This window comes from Zalophus californianus, chromosome 10 (genome assembly GCF_009762305.2).
Source record: "Zalophus californianus isolate mZalCal1 chromosome 10, mZalCal1.pri.v2, whole genome shotgun sequence".
Taxonomy (NCBI): Eukaryota; Metazoa; Chordata; class Mammalia; order Carnivora; family Otariidae; genus Zalophus; species Zalophus californianus.
This window is the reverse complement of record NC_045604.1, coordinates 90,125,012-90,142,302: the sequence shown is the minus strand read 5'-3', so window position 1 is coordinate 90,142,302 and position 17,291 is coordinate 90,125,012. Positions and strand designations below refer to the sequence as shown.

Here is a 17,291-nt window from a genome sequence, read left to right as displayed (position 1 = left end):
TCATAATGTGGAAACAACCCAAATGTCCATCAGCAGATAAATGGATAAACAAAATGTGGTATATACATACAGTGGACTACTATTCAGCCATAAAAAGGACTGAAGGACTGATACATGCTACGACACGGATGAACCTTGAAACACTATGCTAAGTGAAAGAAGCAAGTCACAAAAGGCCACATATTATATGATTCTGTTCACATGAACGTCTGAACTAGGGAAATCTACAGACAGAGAGTAGAACAGTGGTTGCTTAGGACTGGGTAAGATGGGGAGATGCGGGGAGGCGTGTGTAGGGGAGACAAAGTAGGAGCTGAGAAAGGAGCTGACAGTTGGAAAGTATAAAAGTACATGACATATTCGAGAAATACAGAGTAATCTAGATAGGGTACATGGGGAAGGAGATGGAATACAGTAAAGAGGTTGGAAATAAAGGCAAGGACCAACCATGACGGGCCATGCATTCTTCCAAGGTGTTCAGATTTAATCTCAAAGGGGAAACACTGGCAAATCAACAAGCATATAATATGATCAGAAATGTATATCCAAATAAGTCTGGTGGCACCATGGAAAAATACAAGAAGAAAGTCTAGGGGTAAAGATAGTAGAGAAGTTACTAGAAAAGCCCAGTTGAGACTGGTCTGAGCTATACCAGTGACAAGAGGATTGAGGAGTAAAACTGCATAGTGTTTGATCATTTCTATGTGAATTTTGAGGAAGAAGTGCTTCAATCCACTTTGGGTGAAAAGAAGGATGGTGGTACCATGATTCCAGAGAAGAAATGCAGGAGGATCGGGTCTAAGAAATGCTGAGTGTTAAGACGACGCAGGACTTCTAAGCAGAGATTCCAATGGACAGTTAAAAAGTCAGGGAATGGAGGGGCGCCTGGGTGACTCAGTCATTAAGCGTCTGCCTTCAGCTGAGGTCATGATCCCAGGGTCCTGGGATCGAGCCCTGCATGAGGCTTCCTGCTCCACTGGAAGCCTGCTTCTCCCTCTCCCACTCCCCCTGCTTGTGTTCCCTCTCTTGCTGCGTCTCTCTGTCAAATAACTAAATAAAATCTTAAAAAAAAAAAAAAAAAGAAAAGTCAGGGTATGGAAAGAGAAGAAAAGAGTATGAGCAGGGAGGTTCAGTTCTAAAAATCATGGCAGTAGAAAGACACTGCTTGGACTAGGTTCTCAGTTCAGCAGTTCTCGAACTTTGGTGTGCATTGGAATCACCTGTGAAAAACAGCATGCTGGGCCCCACCCCCACAGGCTCTCGTTCAGTAGGTCTGGAGTGGGGTCCAAGAATCTGCATTTCTAACCATGTCCCAGGTGCCTCTCAAGCTTTAATAATCACTGGGGTAAAGAAAAAGAACAGAAGCCCCAGAACCATGAAGAACACTAAGGCCAAGAACAAAGTTTGAGTTGTCTAGCAACTTTCAAAATCAGAACTAGCCCCCAAATCCTCCAAGCACAGTTGAGAGACAGGCTAAGTTCTAAATCACAGCCCAAACCATAGGAAAAGGAACGGCACTGTCCACAGCTGTACTTTCTTTTGCTGCCTATTGATGCAAATTTCTTAAAAGCAAGGTATCAAGAAAACATTTTATAGCAGAGTTAGAATTTAGAAATTAAGCATTGGAGCAGGTAACAAAATGCAAAAAAAAAGGCAGCTATGGCATCATGCATCCTCCCAAATGCTGTCATAAGATGCTTAAGAAGCCACTTAACAGGGCGCCTGGGTGGCTCAGATGGTTGGCCATCTGCCTTCGGCTCAGGTCATGATCCCAAGGTCCTGGGATCAAGTCCCACGTCGAGCTCCCTGCTCCTTGGGGAACCTGCTTCTCCCTGTGCCTCTGCCTCTCTGTGTGTGTGTCTCTCATGAATAAATAAATAAAATCTTTAAAAAAAAAAAAAAAAGAAGCCACTTAACAGAAAAGGAGGAAGGATTCAGTCAGTTCTGAGCCTCAGATAGGAGCCGCTCCAACTGCGGGCAGTAAAGATTAGAAACTAAGGAAATATCTTTGCCTGAAACAGTGAGAACTGCTTTCTTCCAGAGAAAAGTTACCATAAAATTTATACCATCATAAAAATAAGTGTCATGTGTATTTTACCATAATTTTAAAAAGTATGCCATCATATAATAGACATCTCAAAGGGTAGACAGTTGTGAAACCTGCAAACCCTTATGGAAACAGATGCTCATTTACCTCTTTGACTGAGAATTCCTTCAGGCCTAAATATTTCTGGAGTCTCAAAGGCAAAAATGCAGTCGCTTTCATGGACTGTTTCCAGGTCGTCAGTGTCACAAAAGGAACGATGGAACCCATCATAGTACATTTCCGTTAACACAATCTAAAAATGGGAAAAATGTAAACAGTTGGGTAACTGGAAAGCCAATAAGAATTGATCTCCCGATTCTACCATGAGCTTCTCCAGCCCATCAGGGCTTGCGGGGACGTGAGAGGGCTCTGAAACCCATCACGGAGCCCACACTATCTGCCTTTAGTAAGTGAATTGTAGAAGCACGATATCCTCTGTAAGTGTATAATATGCTCTCATTTCAGAACGCCTTGGCACTGAATCCAGAGTTCCTTTAAGTTTTCGTGAAGAAGAGCCCCCAGGAAATGACAAAGTATAAGCCCCTTGTCTCACAAGGGGAAGAAACTGAAGAGAGGTGGGAGACTTGCCAACGAGTATCTGACTATTCAGTCTCGCACCAAGCAAGCAAGGTGGGAGACTTGCCAACGAGTATCTGACTATTCAGTCTCGCACCAAGCAAGCAAGGTGGGAGACTTGCCAACGAGTATCTGACTATTCAGTCTCCCTCCATATCTGATTCTGAGACTTTCTCCTACATCAGTAACTTTTCTTTCTTTCCGGTTAAAAAATGTCATACAACCACGGATTTTGTAATAGGAAAAAAAATGAAATCAACTCAAATGTCCAACAATAGGAACTAATTAAATATATTATAGTCCTACTGTAATTACAAAGAATGAGCCGAATATATTTGCACCAACATGGAAAGATCTCCTAGTTAAATAAGATGTAACATAAAGAATAATGTGTGTAATCGATTCCATTTTTATAAAATAACAAATGTAGTATATGCACAGGAAAAAATAGGAGTGAATATACAACACAGTATTAGAGTTAGTAACTCTTAGTTCTAAGATACTTAGGACAAGATACTTCCACTTTCTAAGTCCTGTTTCTGAAATGGCTGAGTATTTCACAATAAAACAAAACAAAACAAAAAAGATGGGGAAAAAAACAATGGAAACATTTAGATGCTCATTACATGCTCAGCAGCACTGTCTAGAGAAAAAGCACTGGATTGGACATGAAGAGGTTCCAGTCCCAGCCTGCCACCAACCAGCCCTATGCTCTTGAACAACTCACATGGTTTCTCTGGGCCCCCTTCAAATGAGGGGGTTGGAAGGGACCCCTAAAATCCCCTCTGCTAACACAAACGTATTACAAGTCTGTGAGGTGAAAGAGGCTGGTGGCACATTCCACAAATAGTCCAAGAAAAATATCCCTAGCACATTTTTCTTCTGATGAGTTTAATAATCACATTGTTTTTCTGCAGGTGAACATGCAAGATAATTTATTTTCTCCAGCAAGCTAAGGTCAAAAACAAATCTGTAATTCTATCAGCCATTTAAACCACATGCAAAAAGAGCCCGAGAGCACTGGAAGCTTTAAAGATACAACCAGGGGGCGCCTGGGTGGCTCAGTCATTAAGCGTCTGCCTTCAGCTTGGGTCATGATCCCAGGGTCCTGGGATCAAGTCCCACATCGGGGTCCCTGCTCGGCGGGAACCCTGCTTCTCCCTCCCCCACTCCCCCTGCTTGTGTTCCCTCTCTCGCTGTGTCTCTCTCTGTCAAATAAATAAAATCTTTTAAAAAATAAATAAAGATACAATCAGATCTGCCCTGGACACACAGCTCAGCCTGCCTCCCTCTTTCAGTCTTAGCCCTCATCCTGAAGCGAAAAAAAGAATCAAAAAGCACTTGAGAGTAAGGAAGAATATGAACATTTTATCAACACACCAGTACTTGACCCATGAAAATATGAGATATTCGCTATATTAAGGCAATACCGCTGGTTGTATTTGTTTTACTGCAGTAACTTTCCAAATGAAGCCACATGAGGCCAACGTACAAAACACCTTTATTAATCATGTGATTACATAGCAGCTTCCAGAAGCTATCTAGGGAAAAGTTATCCTACCACAGGATCATCTTTCTTAGTAAATCTAAAATAAGAAACATTTTTCTAAATAAAATCATAATACTGAATTGAGTAAAAACTGTATGCAAAAATGTCAAGTAACAAATAGGCTAAAAGTATTTTGGGTCAATTTAAATATAACTACTGATCAAAAATGTACCCAAAAAAAGAAGGCAGAAGGGGCACAACATTCCTTTCTCTCATCTAAATGAAGTGAGTCTCTGACGCAGCTTTAAGCAGGAAGCAAACCATATTGAGCATCTGTATGTACTGTAGCAGCAAGAAGATATCCATTCTCAATCAGCACAACAGAAAGGGGTTCTCAAGAGCCACTAGTGGGATTTTCTAAGCCTCTCTGACCTCCAAATACCACAGGGATGCTCTTCCTATTGCCCACATAAGCATCCATAAGGCTAGTTTAAGAGAGGCTAAGTAACTATACTTTATAAACAAAGCTAAAAGAAGGTCTTGGTGTCAAGTCGCAGCCTTCCTTTTAAAAATATATGTACAATTAAATGAAGCATGAAAGTTTTAATGTACATTTTCCCTCTTTGGATCTTGATTTTTCTTTCCTCAATACAGACACAACTGGTTTTACATTTCTATCTAACCATACTTGGCAGAGGACTGTTAGAAAATTCCTGGAGAACAGAAAGCAACACTTTTATGGCTCATATGTAATTGGCCTGAGCAGGCTTATTACCTGATCAGTGGGGATCTTTGTTTCCATAGACACTGCTTCCCGAAGCCTGGCGACAGTCCCAGACAGAGGCACAGCCACACCAATCCTCATGCAGTGAGAACATTTCCCCTGATACACTACGGTAACATAGAGAGGCCTGTGCAGATCAAAGTCAGATCTTTTCATTAGGCACTTACTTTAACTAAAATACAGAAGCAAAACAAACCTGATCTGAAATTAACACAAAACTGAAGCTAACCCACACCTTTATTTGGAAGCCAAAGGGGGAAAAAAAAAATCTCATCTGGACCTAAGTGGAACCAGAAAACAATAATCAAGACATCTTTGGAAAAGGCAGTCAAACAAAATATAACATATCAACACTTGATTCTGTGGTTGTACGTTCTTTACAACAGCATAACTCTCAAAAATTTTGAAAAACAGTTCAAATAAAGCAACTAATTAAAAGTACAACATAGTATGGTGATTAACATAACAATAAAAAATTTTTTAAAAAGTACAACATAAAGTCTCTAGAAAATCTAGAAGGCACTCAACAACCCTCCCCCTGCCCCATACTATCAGTGGATGAGCAACTGAACAGACAACAACCCCAGGGACTGTAAAAAGACGCTTGCCCCATGTGCCTGCTCACCCTGCACATTCAGACCAGGATTTATAGACTTCTGTAAGGTTTTTACAAAGCCTGTATTCAATTTATCACTAATCCCATTACTTGTCTAAATAAGTAAGGAGCCCTAACAGGAGCCTACAGAGGAAAGGAATACACAGGAATGTACAGTCTTAATTTTATTACATCTGTTCTTACCTTGTGTGGGGTAGAGGAATTGGCAAAGAAATGCAGAGGAAAGGGTCAAAAGTGTTGCTCTGCTTCTGACAGTGAGGACATGTCAAAGAAGATCTTCAGAAACAAAAACAAAAGACACGCACAGTGAGATCATCTAGAGCTATGCCAAGCAGACCACATAAGAGACAGTTTGATATGCTCATACCTGTACTGGGCTTGAAAAAGTTCTTGTACAAAAGTGCTACAGACAGGAAAAGATGGTCCCTCAGGCATCATATCAGTCTCTGACGGTGGCTAAAAAAAGGGAAAGTACAATTTCACACGTTAGAAGTACCAATTCTTAATGGAAGATGAGCCTGAAACAGTCACAAATGTCCTTGACTTCCTCTACAAGTGGTACATCAGGTCCAGACGTTCCCGTAAAAAGGACGTGCTACAGGCATCGGAACACAGCGGCCAGGATGGGGGTCACAAGGACGCATGTCACAAGCTCTCCCACAGACCGTGCCTGTGCTGGTCTCTCCACCCCACCCAGGCAGTCCGGCAGTCCTTCCACAGGGTGCTCCCATCTCCCTCCAGCTCCGAAGGTCTCCCCCTGGCCTCTTCCAGGAAATAACCCTAGCCACGGTGCCCACCTGCTCAAGGCCCTGCCCACTGCACTGCTCGCTGGGATGCCCAGCCACTCGACGGCATACTGAATTGGCCTTTTCATGTCCACCCACCTGATAATTAGTCACTGAGCACCTGCGAGCACCTGCAGAGAGCCCCGCAAAGGGCATTAAGACACAATTATAGATAAATAAGACATAGTGCCTGACCTTGAGTACATCTCAATCTGGTGGGAGAGCCAGCCACAAGCACATGGTCCTATGACAGTACAGAGTGTCCGGGCACAGAAGGACCTTGAATCAGAATTACTTAACACCTTACAAAACCAGACTGAAATTTCGAGATACAGTGCAGAATTATCAAAAACTTTAAAAGTGGCAAGAGAATAACAACTCTTTGGTCTTAATTATTTCCATTATATAAATCATTTTACCAATCATATTAAGGTTGCATGCATAAAAATTGAGGATGAATCACTGTTTCTTGGTAGAATATTCTAGGGGTTCAGTTCCTATATTCAAATCCAATTGTAACAGCAAAGACCTCCATTCATTTCCTTTTTGAGTGTGTATTCATTTCAGTGAGCTGTAAGGCTACATGTCTCACTGGAAAAGAAACCAATTTCTGCTTTAAAAACAGCTTAGTGAACTGGAATCACCTGATTGTAGTCTAAAGCTAGTCATACATGCAAATATGTCCCCTCCCACTAGACTCTTAAGTTCCTTAGACACAGCATCTCTCTTATGCTGCCAGCAAGCAGTAAACACGGGAAAACTCCTCTAAGTATCCCTGAATTTTATACTCACCCAGAGCTTAGTTGATTTCACTATATTAACTAAATGCAAACTGCAACAACTCCTCAGTGGAGGTTTGAGAGAAGAATCTACACTCACTCCATTCACTAAACCACCACGGAGCTCCCTGCTCACGGCTCCTTGGCTGCCCCAGCAGGGTGCACACCCTCACCTTCAGAGGAGGCTGGCCGCTCTGCTTCACAGCATGATTGAGGTCTTCATGAACTCGGTCCAGAAGCCACAGCAGAAACTCCTGGGCGTCATGCTGGGAATTTCCCCGATATTGCAGTGCGTTCTTTGACACAATACTCTACACAGGTAAATAAATCAGCATGAATAGTTGAGTTCCTGGCTTTAAAGATGAACTATTTATAATCCCAAAAAGGGATGCAAAATCTCAAGGGTATTAGAGTAACTTCTTAGAAAGACAGCAATATAAAAACAGATCCTTATGTAAAAACTTCATCCCCAGAAACATGTACAGAAGACTTAAATGCACCTACCCAACAATCCTACTTTGAGGAATATATCTAAAGAAACCATCAAACAGCATGCCAAAACTTCTAAGAAAATATTCATTCATCAGGCTTTATAATAGCAAAAAGTTGGTAATAACTTGAACATCTTAAAAATGAGAACATCTTCTAAAATAAGAAACATAGTATTGAATTATAAACCCAAGTATGAAATAAACACATCTATAAAACATAAATGATTGAGTAAATAAATAAGAAATAAATCTTCCTTATAGAATTCCAAATAATCAACATCAATAGTTCCCTCTCAGGAGTTGGACCTTAACCTTCTACTTTGAATAGTGACTTGCTTCCAAAGACTAGAATATGGAAAGAGGGGTGGCCAATGAAAGGTTCTCAGTGAAATGGTTAAGTTCATGGCTCTGGAGCATAAGGCCTGGGTTCAAATTGCTCTCCCACCACTTGTATTTGTGAGACCGGGGTTTACTCTCTTCCAAAGTAAAAGGGAGAATGGTAACTTAGTGTGGTGGTTAAGTAAGAATGCATGCACAACATTTCACACATAAGTAAGATATAATAAGCACTCAAATTTCAGATGAGTATGGCATTTGGAAGTAGGGAGGAAGAAGGGGACACAACTGCACAAAGGGAGGGCAATGAAGAGACAAAGGCACTGATGAGGCAAGAAAATAATGAGGATCCAAGCTAAGGCAGTGAGGACAGAAACATGAAGGCAGACCTGAGAGATTGATTCAGAAATTTAGGCAGTAGACCCAACAGGATTTGTGACCTAATGAATGGGGACAGTGAGAAAGGAGGCATTAATGTCCCCAAGGTGTCCTATCTAGATGATGAGCAACTGATGGTACCCCTCATCAAGACAAAATGAAAAAGAAGTCTGGGGAAGATGATAATGAGTCCCCTTTCAAATCCACTGCATTTAAAGTTCTATGGAAACTCCAAGTGGAAGTACCTGGTAAATAAATGAAGAATACAGATCTGGGGCTCAGTGGAAGAGTGTGCCCTAATGACAAGTATTTGTGAGTCAACAGATGGATGGTAGTTGAAATCATGAGTATAGCTGAGATTGTCCAGACATGGTCATGAGAGATCAAGTCAGAGGACAAATATATTTGGGGGCCCTCAAAGGAGACCAAGAAAAAGCCACCAAAGACATGGCAAGAAAAGCAGGAGAATAGAGTCTCAAGAGTCAAGAGAAGAGGGTTATGAAGGAGAGAGTGATTAAATGGCATTAAGAATGATAAAATAGGACAAAGAACTAAAAACTGTCCACTGCATTTTCCAATTTAAGATGATTATAGGGGAGTGCCTAGCTGGCTCAGTCAGTGGAGTGTGTAACTCTTGACCTCGGGGTTGTGGGTCTGAGTCTCACATTAGGTATAGAGATCACTTAATAAAATATTAAGGGGCGCCTGGGTGGCTCAGCTGGTTAAGTTCCAACTCTTGGTTTTGGCTCAGGCCATGATCTCATGGGTAGTGGGATCGAGCCCTGCCTCAGACTCCATGCCCAGTGGGGAGTCTGCTTGAAGATTCTCTCCCTCTGCCCCTCCCCCAACTCACTCACTCTAAAATAAATAAATAAATCTTTAAAAAATATTTTAAAAAAAAGAAGGGACAGATTTACAACTTGATTATGAAGAAGAACGATCATAACCTGATGATCAGTTAAATGTGAATGATAACAAAAAGATGATTTACGAAGATTCAAATTCAAGGAGGAAAAAAATCAAAGGGACACAAATGAGAGAGAAGACTGAAGTGTCAACTGGCAAAATTTACTATTGGATAAAGTGAGCAAAGGAGAAGAAGGACCCTGATAACAAAGTTTCAGTGACTACAAGGATACCACTTGAATGCTATCTCAAAGGTACACAAAAGGAGAAATGGGTGTGGGGAGTCTTCACTATACTACAAAACATCCCCCAGGGTCAGACACCACCTGAATCATCAAATCCAGTATTTTCTTTCTTGGGCTTCACCTTCCTCAATCTCCCTGTAGCATTTTATACCTGACACCTTACTTCATCTTGAAATAGTTTGGCTTGTGGCCTTATGCACTCATTTAGGAGAATCAAAGCCAGAGCCATTTGGTGTGGACAGTGGGAAAATGTGAGCTACAGAAGAAAGAGAAGATTTCCCAGTAAAGAAAAAAAAAAAGACCAATAAAAGCCATCAGCACTAGCAGCACCCCTGATGGTGTGGCTGACTCAGGATGGAAAAGAAACAAGTGACTGGTAATACTATATTAAGGGATACAAAGAAGAAATGAAGGGGCGCCTGGGTGGCTCAGTCGTTAGGCATCTGCCTTCGGCTCAGGTCATGATCCTGGGGTCCTGGGATCGAGCCCCTCATCGGGGTCCTGGGATCGAGCGCCGCATCGGGCTCCCTGCTCAGTGGGAAGCCTGCTTCTCCCTCTCCCACTCCCCCTGCTTGTGTTCCCTCTCTCGCTGTGTCTCTCTGTCAAATAAATAAATAATTTAAAAAAACAAAAAGAAATGAGGGATGACACCAAGGTTTTTAGTACCTGATTTAGATAGATAATGAAATCAGGAACAGAGGAAGAGACTGAGGGACAGTAGAGCTTTGAACACGCTGAATCTGAGGCACCTACAGGATCCCCAGTGAGGTGAAGTCTCGTGCTCAGGAAAGAAATCTGAGCTGGAAAGTTAAATCAGAGCAGCACTCTCTTACCGTATGAACACAGAGGAAAAAACCCAGGGAACATCTAATGAGAAAAGGAGGCAGCCAGATTCTTGAGGAAGGATGGCACAGAAGGGACAAGTCACAATAAGAAAGCCAAAGAAGATAAGAGCAGCCAGAAGAGCCAGAAAGAAGGAAGCAGCAATGTAAACGACTATAGAAAAGTAAAGTAAGATGGGCAGGAGATGGTCCTTTGGAACAGCAAGTTAAGAAGCTGACAGTGCAGTTTCAGTGAAGTAGAATATTGACCAGAGAGGGTGAGACAGAAGAAAAGGTAAGGAAATTGAATGACTGACTGCAAGACAACCACCCTTCAGATGTAAGAGGCTCTGTTATAGAAGGAAGGAAGAAGGAAAGATGCTCTGCCTGGTGGGGGACTTACAGGGAAGAGGGACTTGCATACTCAGGGGAAGGAGATAACAGAAGGGAGCCACCTGCAGAAAGAGCATTCTTCAGTGAGGGGCAAAGGGGGAGGTTCAGAAAAGAGGTAGAGAAGTGCCTTAAACAGGAGGTGGGAGAGACAGAAGAGAAGGGAGGTAAAGAAAGTTACAGATTCAGAAGTTATAGACAGGAAGGCAGGGAACCTTTATTTTTTTTTTAATAAAGTTAATTTTTTTATTTTAATATGTTTTTAAATGTTTTATTTATTTATTCATGAGAGTCAGAGAGAGAGAGAGAGAGAGAGAGAGAGAGAGAGAGAGGCAGAGGCGGAGGGAGAAGCAGGCTCCCCGCCTAGCAGGGAGCCCGATGCGGGACTCAATCCCAGGACCCTGGGATCATGACCTGAGCCGAAGGCAGACGCTTAACCATCTGAGCCACCCAGGTGCCCGGAACCTTTATTTTTGTTAGTTGTTTTGGGTTGTTCCTTTTGGGGAAGAAGCACAGGACAGCTGCCAAGAGGAAGTCTCAGGTGTGGTAAGGCTAATGACAAATCTCACGGCATATGGCTGGGGCACACAAACTGCCTGAAGCATGGCAAGTGTCTGGTGTAGGAACCCTCTCTCATATTTACTCCCAGTGGGGGTGGGGGAGTTCTCCGAATACACATGTTCCTAAGAAACAAGTTAGCCGAAATCAAATTCTTCATTATGTGTCACGGTGGACAGTTCATGCACAGTATCTGTCAAATGTCAGAGTGGAGACAATACACAATTCTTTATCAGGACTGCATTAAATCTGATTTATGATTCCTGCCACTATCACTTCAACTCATCTAAGCACTTATCCCCCAATCACTGTGTACAAAGTGCTGTGCAGAGGCTGCTCGACAAGATTTTTGTTGGGCACGACTCAACAGGCAACAGGACTTCCACAACCTCTGTAACGAGGGCAAAAACTGCTCTAGGTCAACCCCACCCTAAATCACTACATCACAAACTAAGCACGTTTTACAGGAAACCTCCCTGAACACACACAAACACAAAGGCTCCTTTTTCTGCCCCTTCTTCCTCCTTCGCAATGGTGACTTTTTCCCACTGCAGAGACCCAAGGGACTATTTATTTTACTTCTTACCAAGACAAAACAAAACATAGAATAATCTAATAACCATCCTTTAGTACATTTACAGAAGAAAGAAAAATAGTGGGAGTCAAGAAGGAAAAAATAGTGGGAATCAGGAAACCTGGGCCCAATCTCTGGCTCTGCCACAAACCACTGGTTATCTTAGGTAACTCATGGAACCTGTGATTTCTGGTTTATAAAGCAAAGCAGTTGAGTTGGCCATCGATGACACTCCTAGCCTCCCAAATCTTCCCCCAAGCTCTTCCCTTAGAGTCCCAACAAGTGATTTGATTTTTGCTTTGGGCCTCATCTGACATTGCTTTGGTTTGCCTTTTATAATTTTTTGCAAAATTAAACCTTAGTTTATTTTTATTTATGTCCTAAAATCAATCTTTCTGTATTTTTGCAGGTTTAAAAAAAAGGTAATTATCACTGGAGTATGTCATCTATAAATAGGAGCACGGCTACAATCTGAGAAATTAAATTATTTAAATTTGTCACTTCTACGAAAAATAGAATATGAGCCTTCTTAAAATAAACCTTCATTTTATAGAAATTTTATAGAATGTGGGTGTGGTGTTTGGAAAAAGATTAACTAACCTATTGGTTTAAATCCTATACATCCTACTATAAATATAAGTTTGACCATCGTTCCAATTTTATCTTCAGTTAAGATGATCCTTAATATCCAGTTACTAAATAAAGTAAAAGTCAAACAAATCTTTAAAGCTTTCGAATTTCATAAAACTTCTCTTTACCCTTCAAATAAAATCTTAAGGCATAGATCTACAGAGAACTTTTTTCCCCTTACAAAGAAAAGAGAAAAAAGAAAAGAAAAGAAAAAAAAAAAAGAGGAGTTGGAAGCATGGCCCTGAAAAGAAAAAGAATGAAGTCTATCCAACTGGCACGGCAATATTAGACATGAAGTTCTTTCTTTCCATAGCACCCTAGTACAGAAGCAGCAGAATCCTGGGCTCCAGGGAAAAGACAGAAACTGGTCCAAGACACGCTTTACCCAACTGCAGGATGAAGACAACAAAGCAACAGCTATTGATGATCTCTTCCTATGGGGAATGGACATGGCAGTATTGATTTGATCAGGAGCTGGCTTACTCTTTCGGGGAAGAGGTAGCTTGCCAAAACTCACCAAACCAAATGATCACCCACTTTCCTTGATTCTATGCCAGAAGAAACGTAGAATTTATTTCCAGTGATTCTGGGTAAGAAGCAGAACTTGGGAGGGTAACAGTACTGAAATTTTAAGAGAAAGATGAAATGTGAACAGCTGAGTTCATAGATGGCATCTAAAAGTGAAATTTGGTTTCTGGACTGTATTGGAAAGAACAGAATAATAACACCTGTCTTGAGAAAAGTTTCACCTTTTGAATCTGACTTTATGGACAACTACTAAGTTGATGAAGAATACTTAACTAAAACATAAGGGATGAAATTGGTACAAATGGATGAATACTGTAAAACCAGATACGACCCATGAAAAACAGTGATAGAGAAAGAGTCCATTCAACAGTGTTCCATACCAGGGTATAGAATGCAGCCATGCTCAAACGGGGTTCTGAGTCCTTCATCCATTCTTTCCTCCTCACCTTCACCTCTGGTGGGGAAGTCTTCACATAACACAAGTTAGGCTGAGAGGTCCTTGATATTAGCCAGCTGTGGCAACAAAAGGCCCTTGAAAGAGACTGTAAGGCCTCCAGACTTTCACACATACTTGCCCTATGACTGGAATGCCCTCCACTTCCATCCCTCAAATGCACTCCCTCACTCTCCTTCCTTGGTAGGATGGAGTTGCGAGCTGGGTGGGAGAGGAGAGAGAAAAGAAAGGAGACAAGAGGAAAGGAGCTGCCATCCAAGATGGAAAGACAACTCAATGAGAAGAGTAGAGAGTGCTACACAGAGCCTGTTCATGTGTTCGCATTTGGCCACAGGGGAAAGGGAGTTACTACAGAAGGACCTAACATGAGTAACTTAAGTATAGGTGTCACTTGTATCCAAGCTCTCATGATCCAAACTCAGGAACTAAACAGATTTGGATAGCAAGGGATATTTGGATTGTTAAAAGAGTAGATTTGGATATTAAACAAACTTGAGTATACCACAAAGACTTGGTGGCAGGGACTCATTGCTGAAATAGAGACTAGGAAAGGGTATATATCTTATCTAAAAAAGAAAGTTTTAATAAGTGTGTTGAGAAACAGTTATTGCATTTCAAAAAATTACAACTAAGGTGGAAGTAGGGTCAAGGGCATTAGAGCCAGGATGAAAGGGAGAAATACAAAAAGGAATATACCCCAAGTGGTTCAGCCAGATGAACAACGAGCAAAGATTTCACAACAGACCATAGAGCTATATAGGTAGAAAATACAGCAGCAAGAGAAGACCCCCATGTATGTAAACAGTGGTTGGAAGTTTCCACTAGAAATGCAACAGAAACAGAAAGACTGGATGCTGAGTACCTGGACTCAAATCTTCTTCCCACCACCTTTCACTTCATGTGTTTTCTCTGAGCATCGGCTATGTCTTCCGCAAAATGGGGACGAGAATAGTTCTCTAAAAGAATTGCTGTGAAGCTTTAATGAGATTTATTTTACAAACTCTATAAAAGCATTTTCATTAAAAATGTTTTTATAAGAGCATTTTATAAACTTTAAAACTCTACAGAGCTTCTATTATTTAAGTTTCAAAAGTCAAGGAAAAAAAGGAATTATCCTATATAAACCTGGAAAATGTCACAGAGAAAGAAAAGAAAATATCTAAAGCATTGGCTCTTAACCCTTGGTTGCACATTAGAATCATCTGAGGAAATTAAAAAAACAAAAACAAAAACCATGAAGAGGGAGCAGCCCAGAGATGCTGATTTAATTATCTACAGTGGGACCTGATCATTGTTAACCTTTTTCAACTGTGATTTAAAAAAAAAAAAATTCTATTTCTAAGTGAAGCCAAGACAGAAAGAACATGGCCACATTGGAAAAGCTCTGAAGTTTTACTTCCAAAAGCACTAAAACTCATGGGTGGCTCTTTTGTCATAACTGTATTATATCATTTATTACACTATTTTATTCATATCACCAGAACACAAAACCTCATATCTGCCTCCACCATTACACAGTGATCTGGAATGTCTTATTCAATATTATTTCCCCAACACCTAGCAAATCCAATACTTGAAACAAAACAGTAACAATAATGACAGCTAATAACTGAGTGCTTGTAACATATCAGGCATTATACTAATTGTTTATAGGTGTTATTTCCTATAAAATTAACCCCCAGAAGTTCCCTATGTTGTTAAGTATTATCATCATTATTTACAGATAAAAAAAACTTGGGCTCAGTAAAGTGAAATAACTTGCCCAAAGTTACCACTATTCTTCAACCTCCGACTAAAACAGCCTTAAAACATTTTTGTCCAAAAATCCTTCAATAAATGATTTTCTTTTCCTTACATGACTCAGGTTCATACAGGGCTTGATCATTCGGAAATGTCACTTCTCAATGTGGACATAAAACATGTGTTGGAGACTGAACTACAGCTGTACCAAGCCTGAGGCTTCTGGGAGCTTATTTGCTTTTAAATAAATGCTTGTTAATGTGTTTGTTTTGTTGTAGTTTGCATTTTTTCCTATGACTGAAATATAGCCCAGAAACAAAAAAAATGGAGTTTATCTAATTGAGATGTTATCATTTGAGGAGTAAGGAGGAATTTGGACTATGTCAGAAGATCAAGTTGCAGTATGTGAAGAACTATGTCCTGCCTGAGTGTCCCAGGATGCTGGAGAAAGCAAACAAGACAGAGACAACAATCTGACTCTGGAAAACTACATCTGTCTCTCATCAGCAAATGTAAAGGGGGATGCTCTTCACCTTACAATGCTCAAGCGGTTCTGCTGGTGGCGCTGAATCCCGATTCGCCCTTCCATCCTTCCCAAAACACCCTATGTGGCCAAGTCTCGCTGACTCCAAGGTTAAAGTCAGCTCAGGTCACCAAAATGTGTTTACATATCTAATCAAGTAACTTAAGTAACTCAAGAGTATCTTCTTTTCGGTCTCTTTGTCATTATCCAACACAGTCTAAGATTCTTCCCAACTGTAATAAAATACACTTTTTAAAAGTTTTTTTTTTTAGGGCGCCTGGGTGGCTCAGTCGGTTAAGCGTCTGCCTTCAGCTCAGTTCACGATCCCAGAGTCCTGGGATCGAGCCCTGCATCAGGCTCCCTATTAGTGGGGAGTCTGCTTCTCCCTCTCTCTGCCTGCCGCTCTGCCTATTTGTGCTCGCTCTCTCTCTGTCAAATAAATAAATAAAATCTTTTAAAAAAAGTTTTTTTTTTTAAAGGAGGAAAATTTGACTAACAACACAGTCAAAAAAGCAAACGTCCAGTCCTGATTTAGCTAAAAGGCCTCTTCAAGAGTTAAAAGTCAAAACAGAGGGCGCCTTGATGGCTCAGATGGTTAAACATCTGCCTTCAGCTCAAGTCATGATCCCAGGGTCCTGTGATCGAGTTCCGCATCGGGCTCCCTGCTCCTTGGGGAGCCTACTTCTCCCTCTGCCTCTGCCTCTGTGTGTGTGTGTCTCTCATGAATAAATAAAATCTTTAAAAAAAAAAAAGTCAAAACAGAGATCTTGGAGCCCTCCCCCCACGTGCTAGATGGGATGCTGCTTCATTCATAAATTATTTATTTAATAAAGATCTTTAGATTTTTTTTAAAAAAAAGTCAAAACAGAAAAACTAGAAAAGCCATCTAAATATCTATGAAATTATTATATACTCCTACCATGGAACAAATGTTTAAGTTTTAGAAAACATGGAGAAATACACAATACAATTAAGCAGAAAGAAGATGCAAAACTACATATGAACATAATCTCAAACTTTTAAAATACATCTTTAAAGACCTTTTTGTCTTTTATCCTTCTAAATATACACTGAAACATTAACAGTCATTGCCTCAGAGTGGCAAGTTTTAGATGAGTTATCCCTTTCTTCTTTATATGTTTCCATATTTCCCACGTTTTCTAAAATGAATTTGTAACAATGACCATGTGGGGATCTTATGAGAAAACACCCTAGTATACTGGCCAGGGAACCCAAATCTTCTACAAAGAAGATGGGGCTGGCAAAACAAAGAAATGTACCTTATTAGGGGCCCCAAATTCTAGTGAGTCAGACTGCACGATGCTGATAATTTCTTTTTCCTCTGCTACACAGACCTAAGGAGCTCAAACCAAAGTTTTCTGCCTATAGTAATCCTAAACCCAAACCTATGCCAATCTTTGAATCTTATCACTGGTGGAAAAAAGGGACTGCAGCTAACATCAAAGAAAAATAGGGGAAAGAGACAGAGGAAAAAAAAAAGTTTATGTCTACAGACACCCACCAGGGGCCTTTTTAAGCCATTCTGTCTTGCCAAGTAGGAGGTAAAAGCTTAGCCCTGGGAAGAGAAAAAAAACCCAAGGT

The 17,291-nt window shown here is 40.8% G+C and overlaps 1 protein-coding gene across 1 annotated transcript in view; it reads right to left on the bottom strand.

The window, feature by feature from the left end:
• Positions 1-17,291, bottom strand: part of USP31 (ubiquitin specific peptidase 31) — a 68,422-nt gene that overhangs the window by 31,999 nt on the left and 19,132 nt on the right. Inside the window, exons 2-6 of the mRNA XM_027610705.2 lie at positions 7,289-7,426; positions 5,919-6,007; positions 5,735-5,827; positions 4,927-5,062; positions 2,195-2,339 (exon numbers count right to left, since the gene is read on the bottom strand). Coding sequence (XP_027466506.1) covers positions 2,195-2,339; positions 4,927-5,062; positions 5,735-5,827; positions 5,919-6,007; positions 7,289-7,426 — 601 coding nt within the window. The remainder of the gene's footprint in view (positions 1-2,194; positions 2,340-4,926; positions 5,063-5,734; positions 5,828-5,918; positions 6,008-7,288; positions 7,427-17,291) is intronic.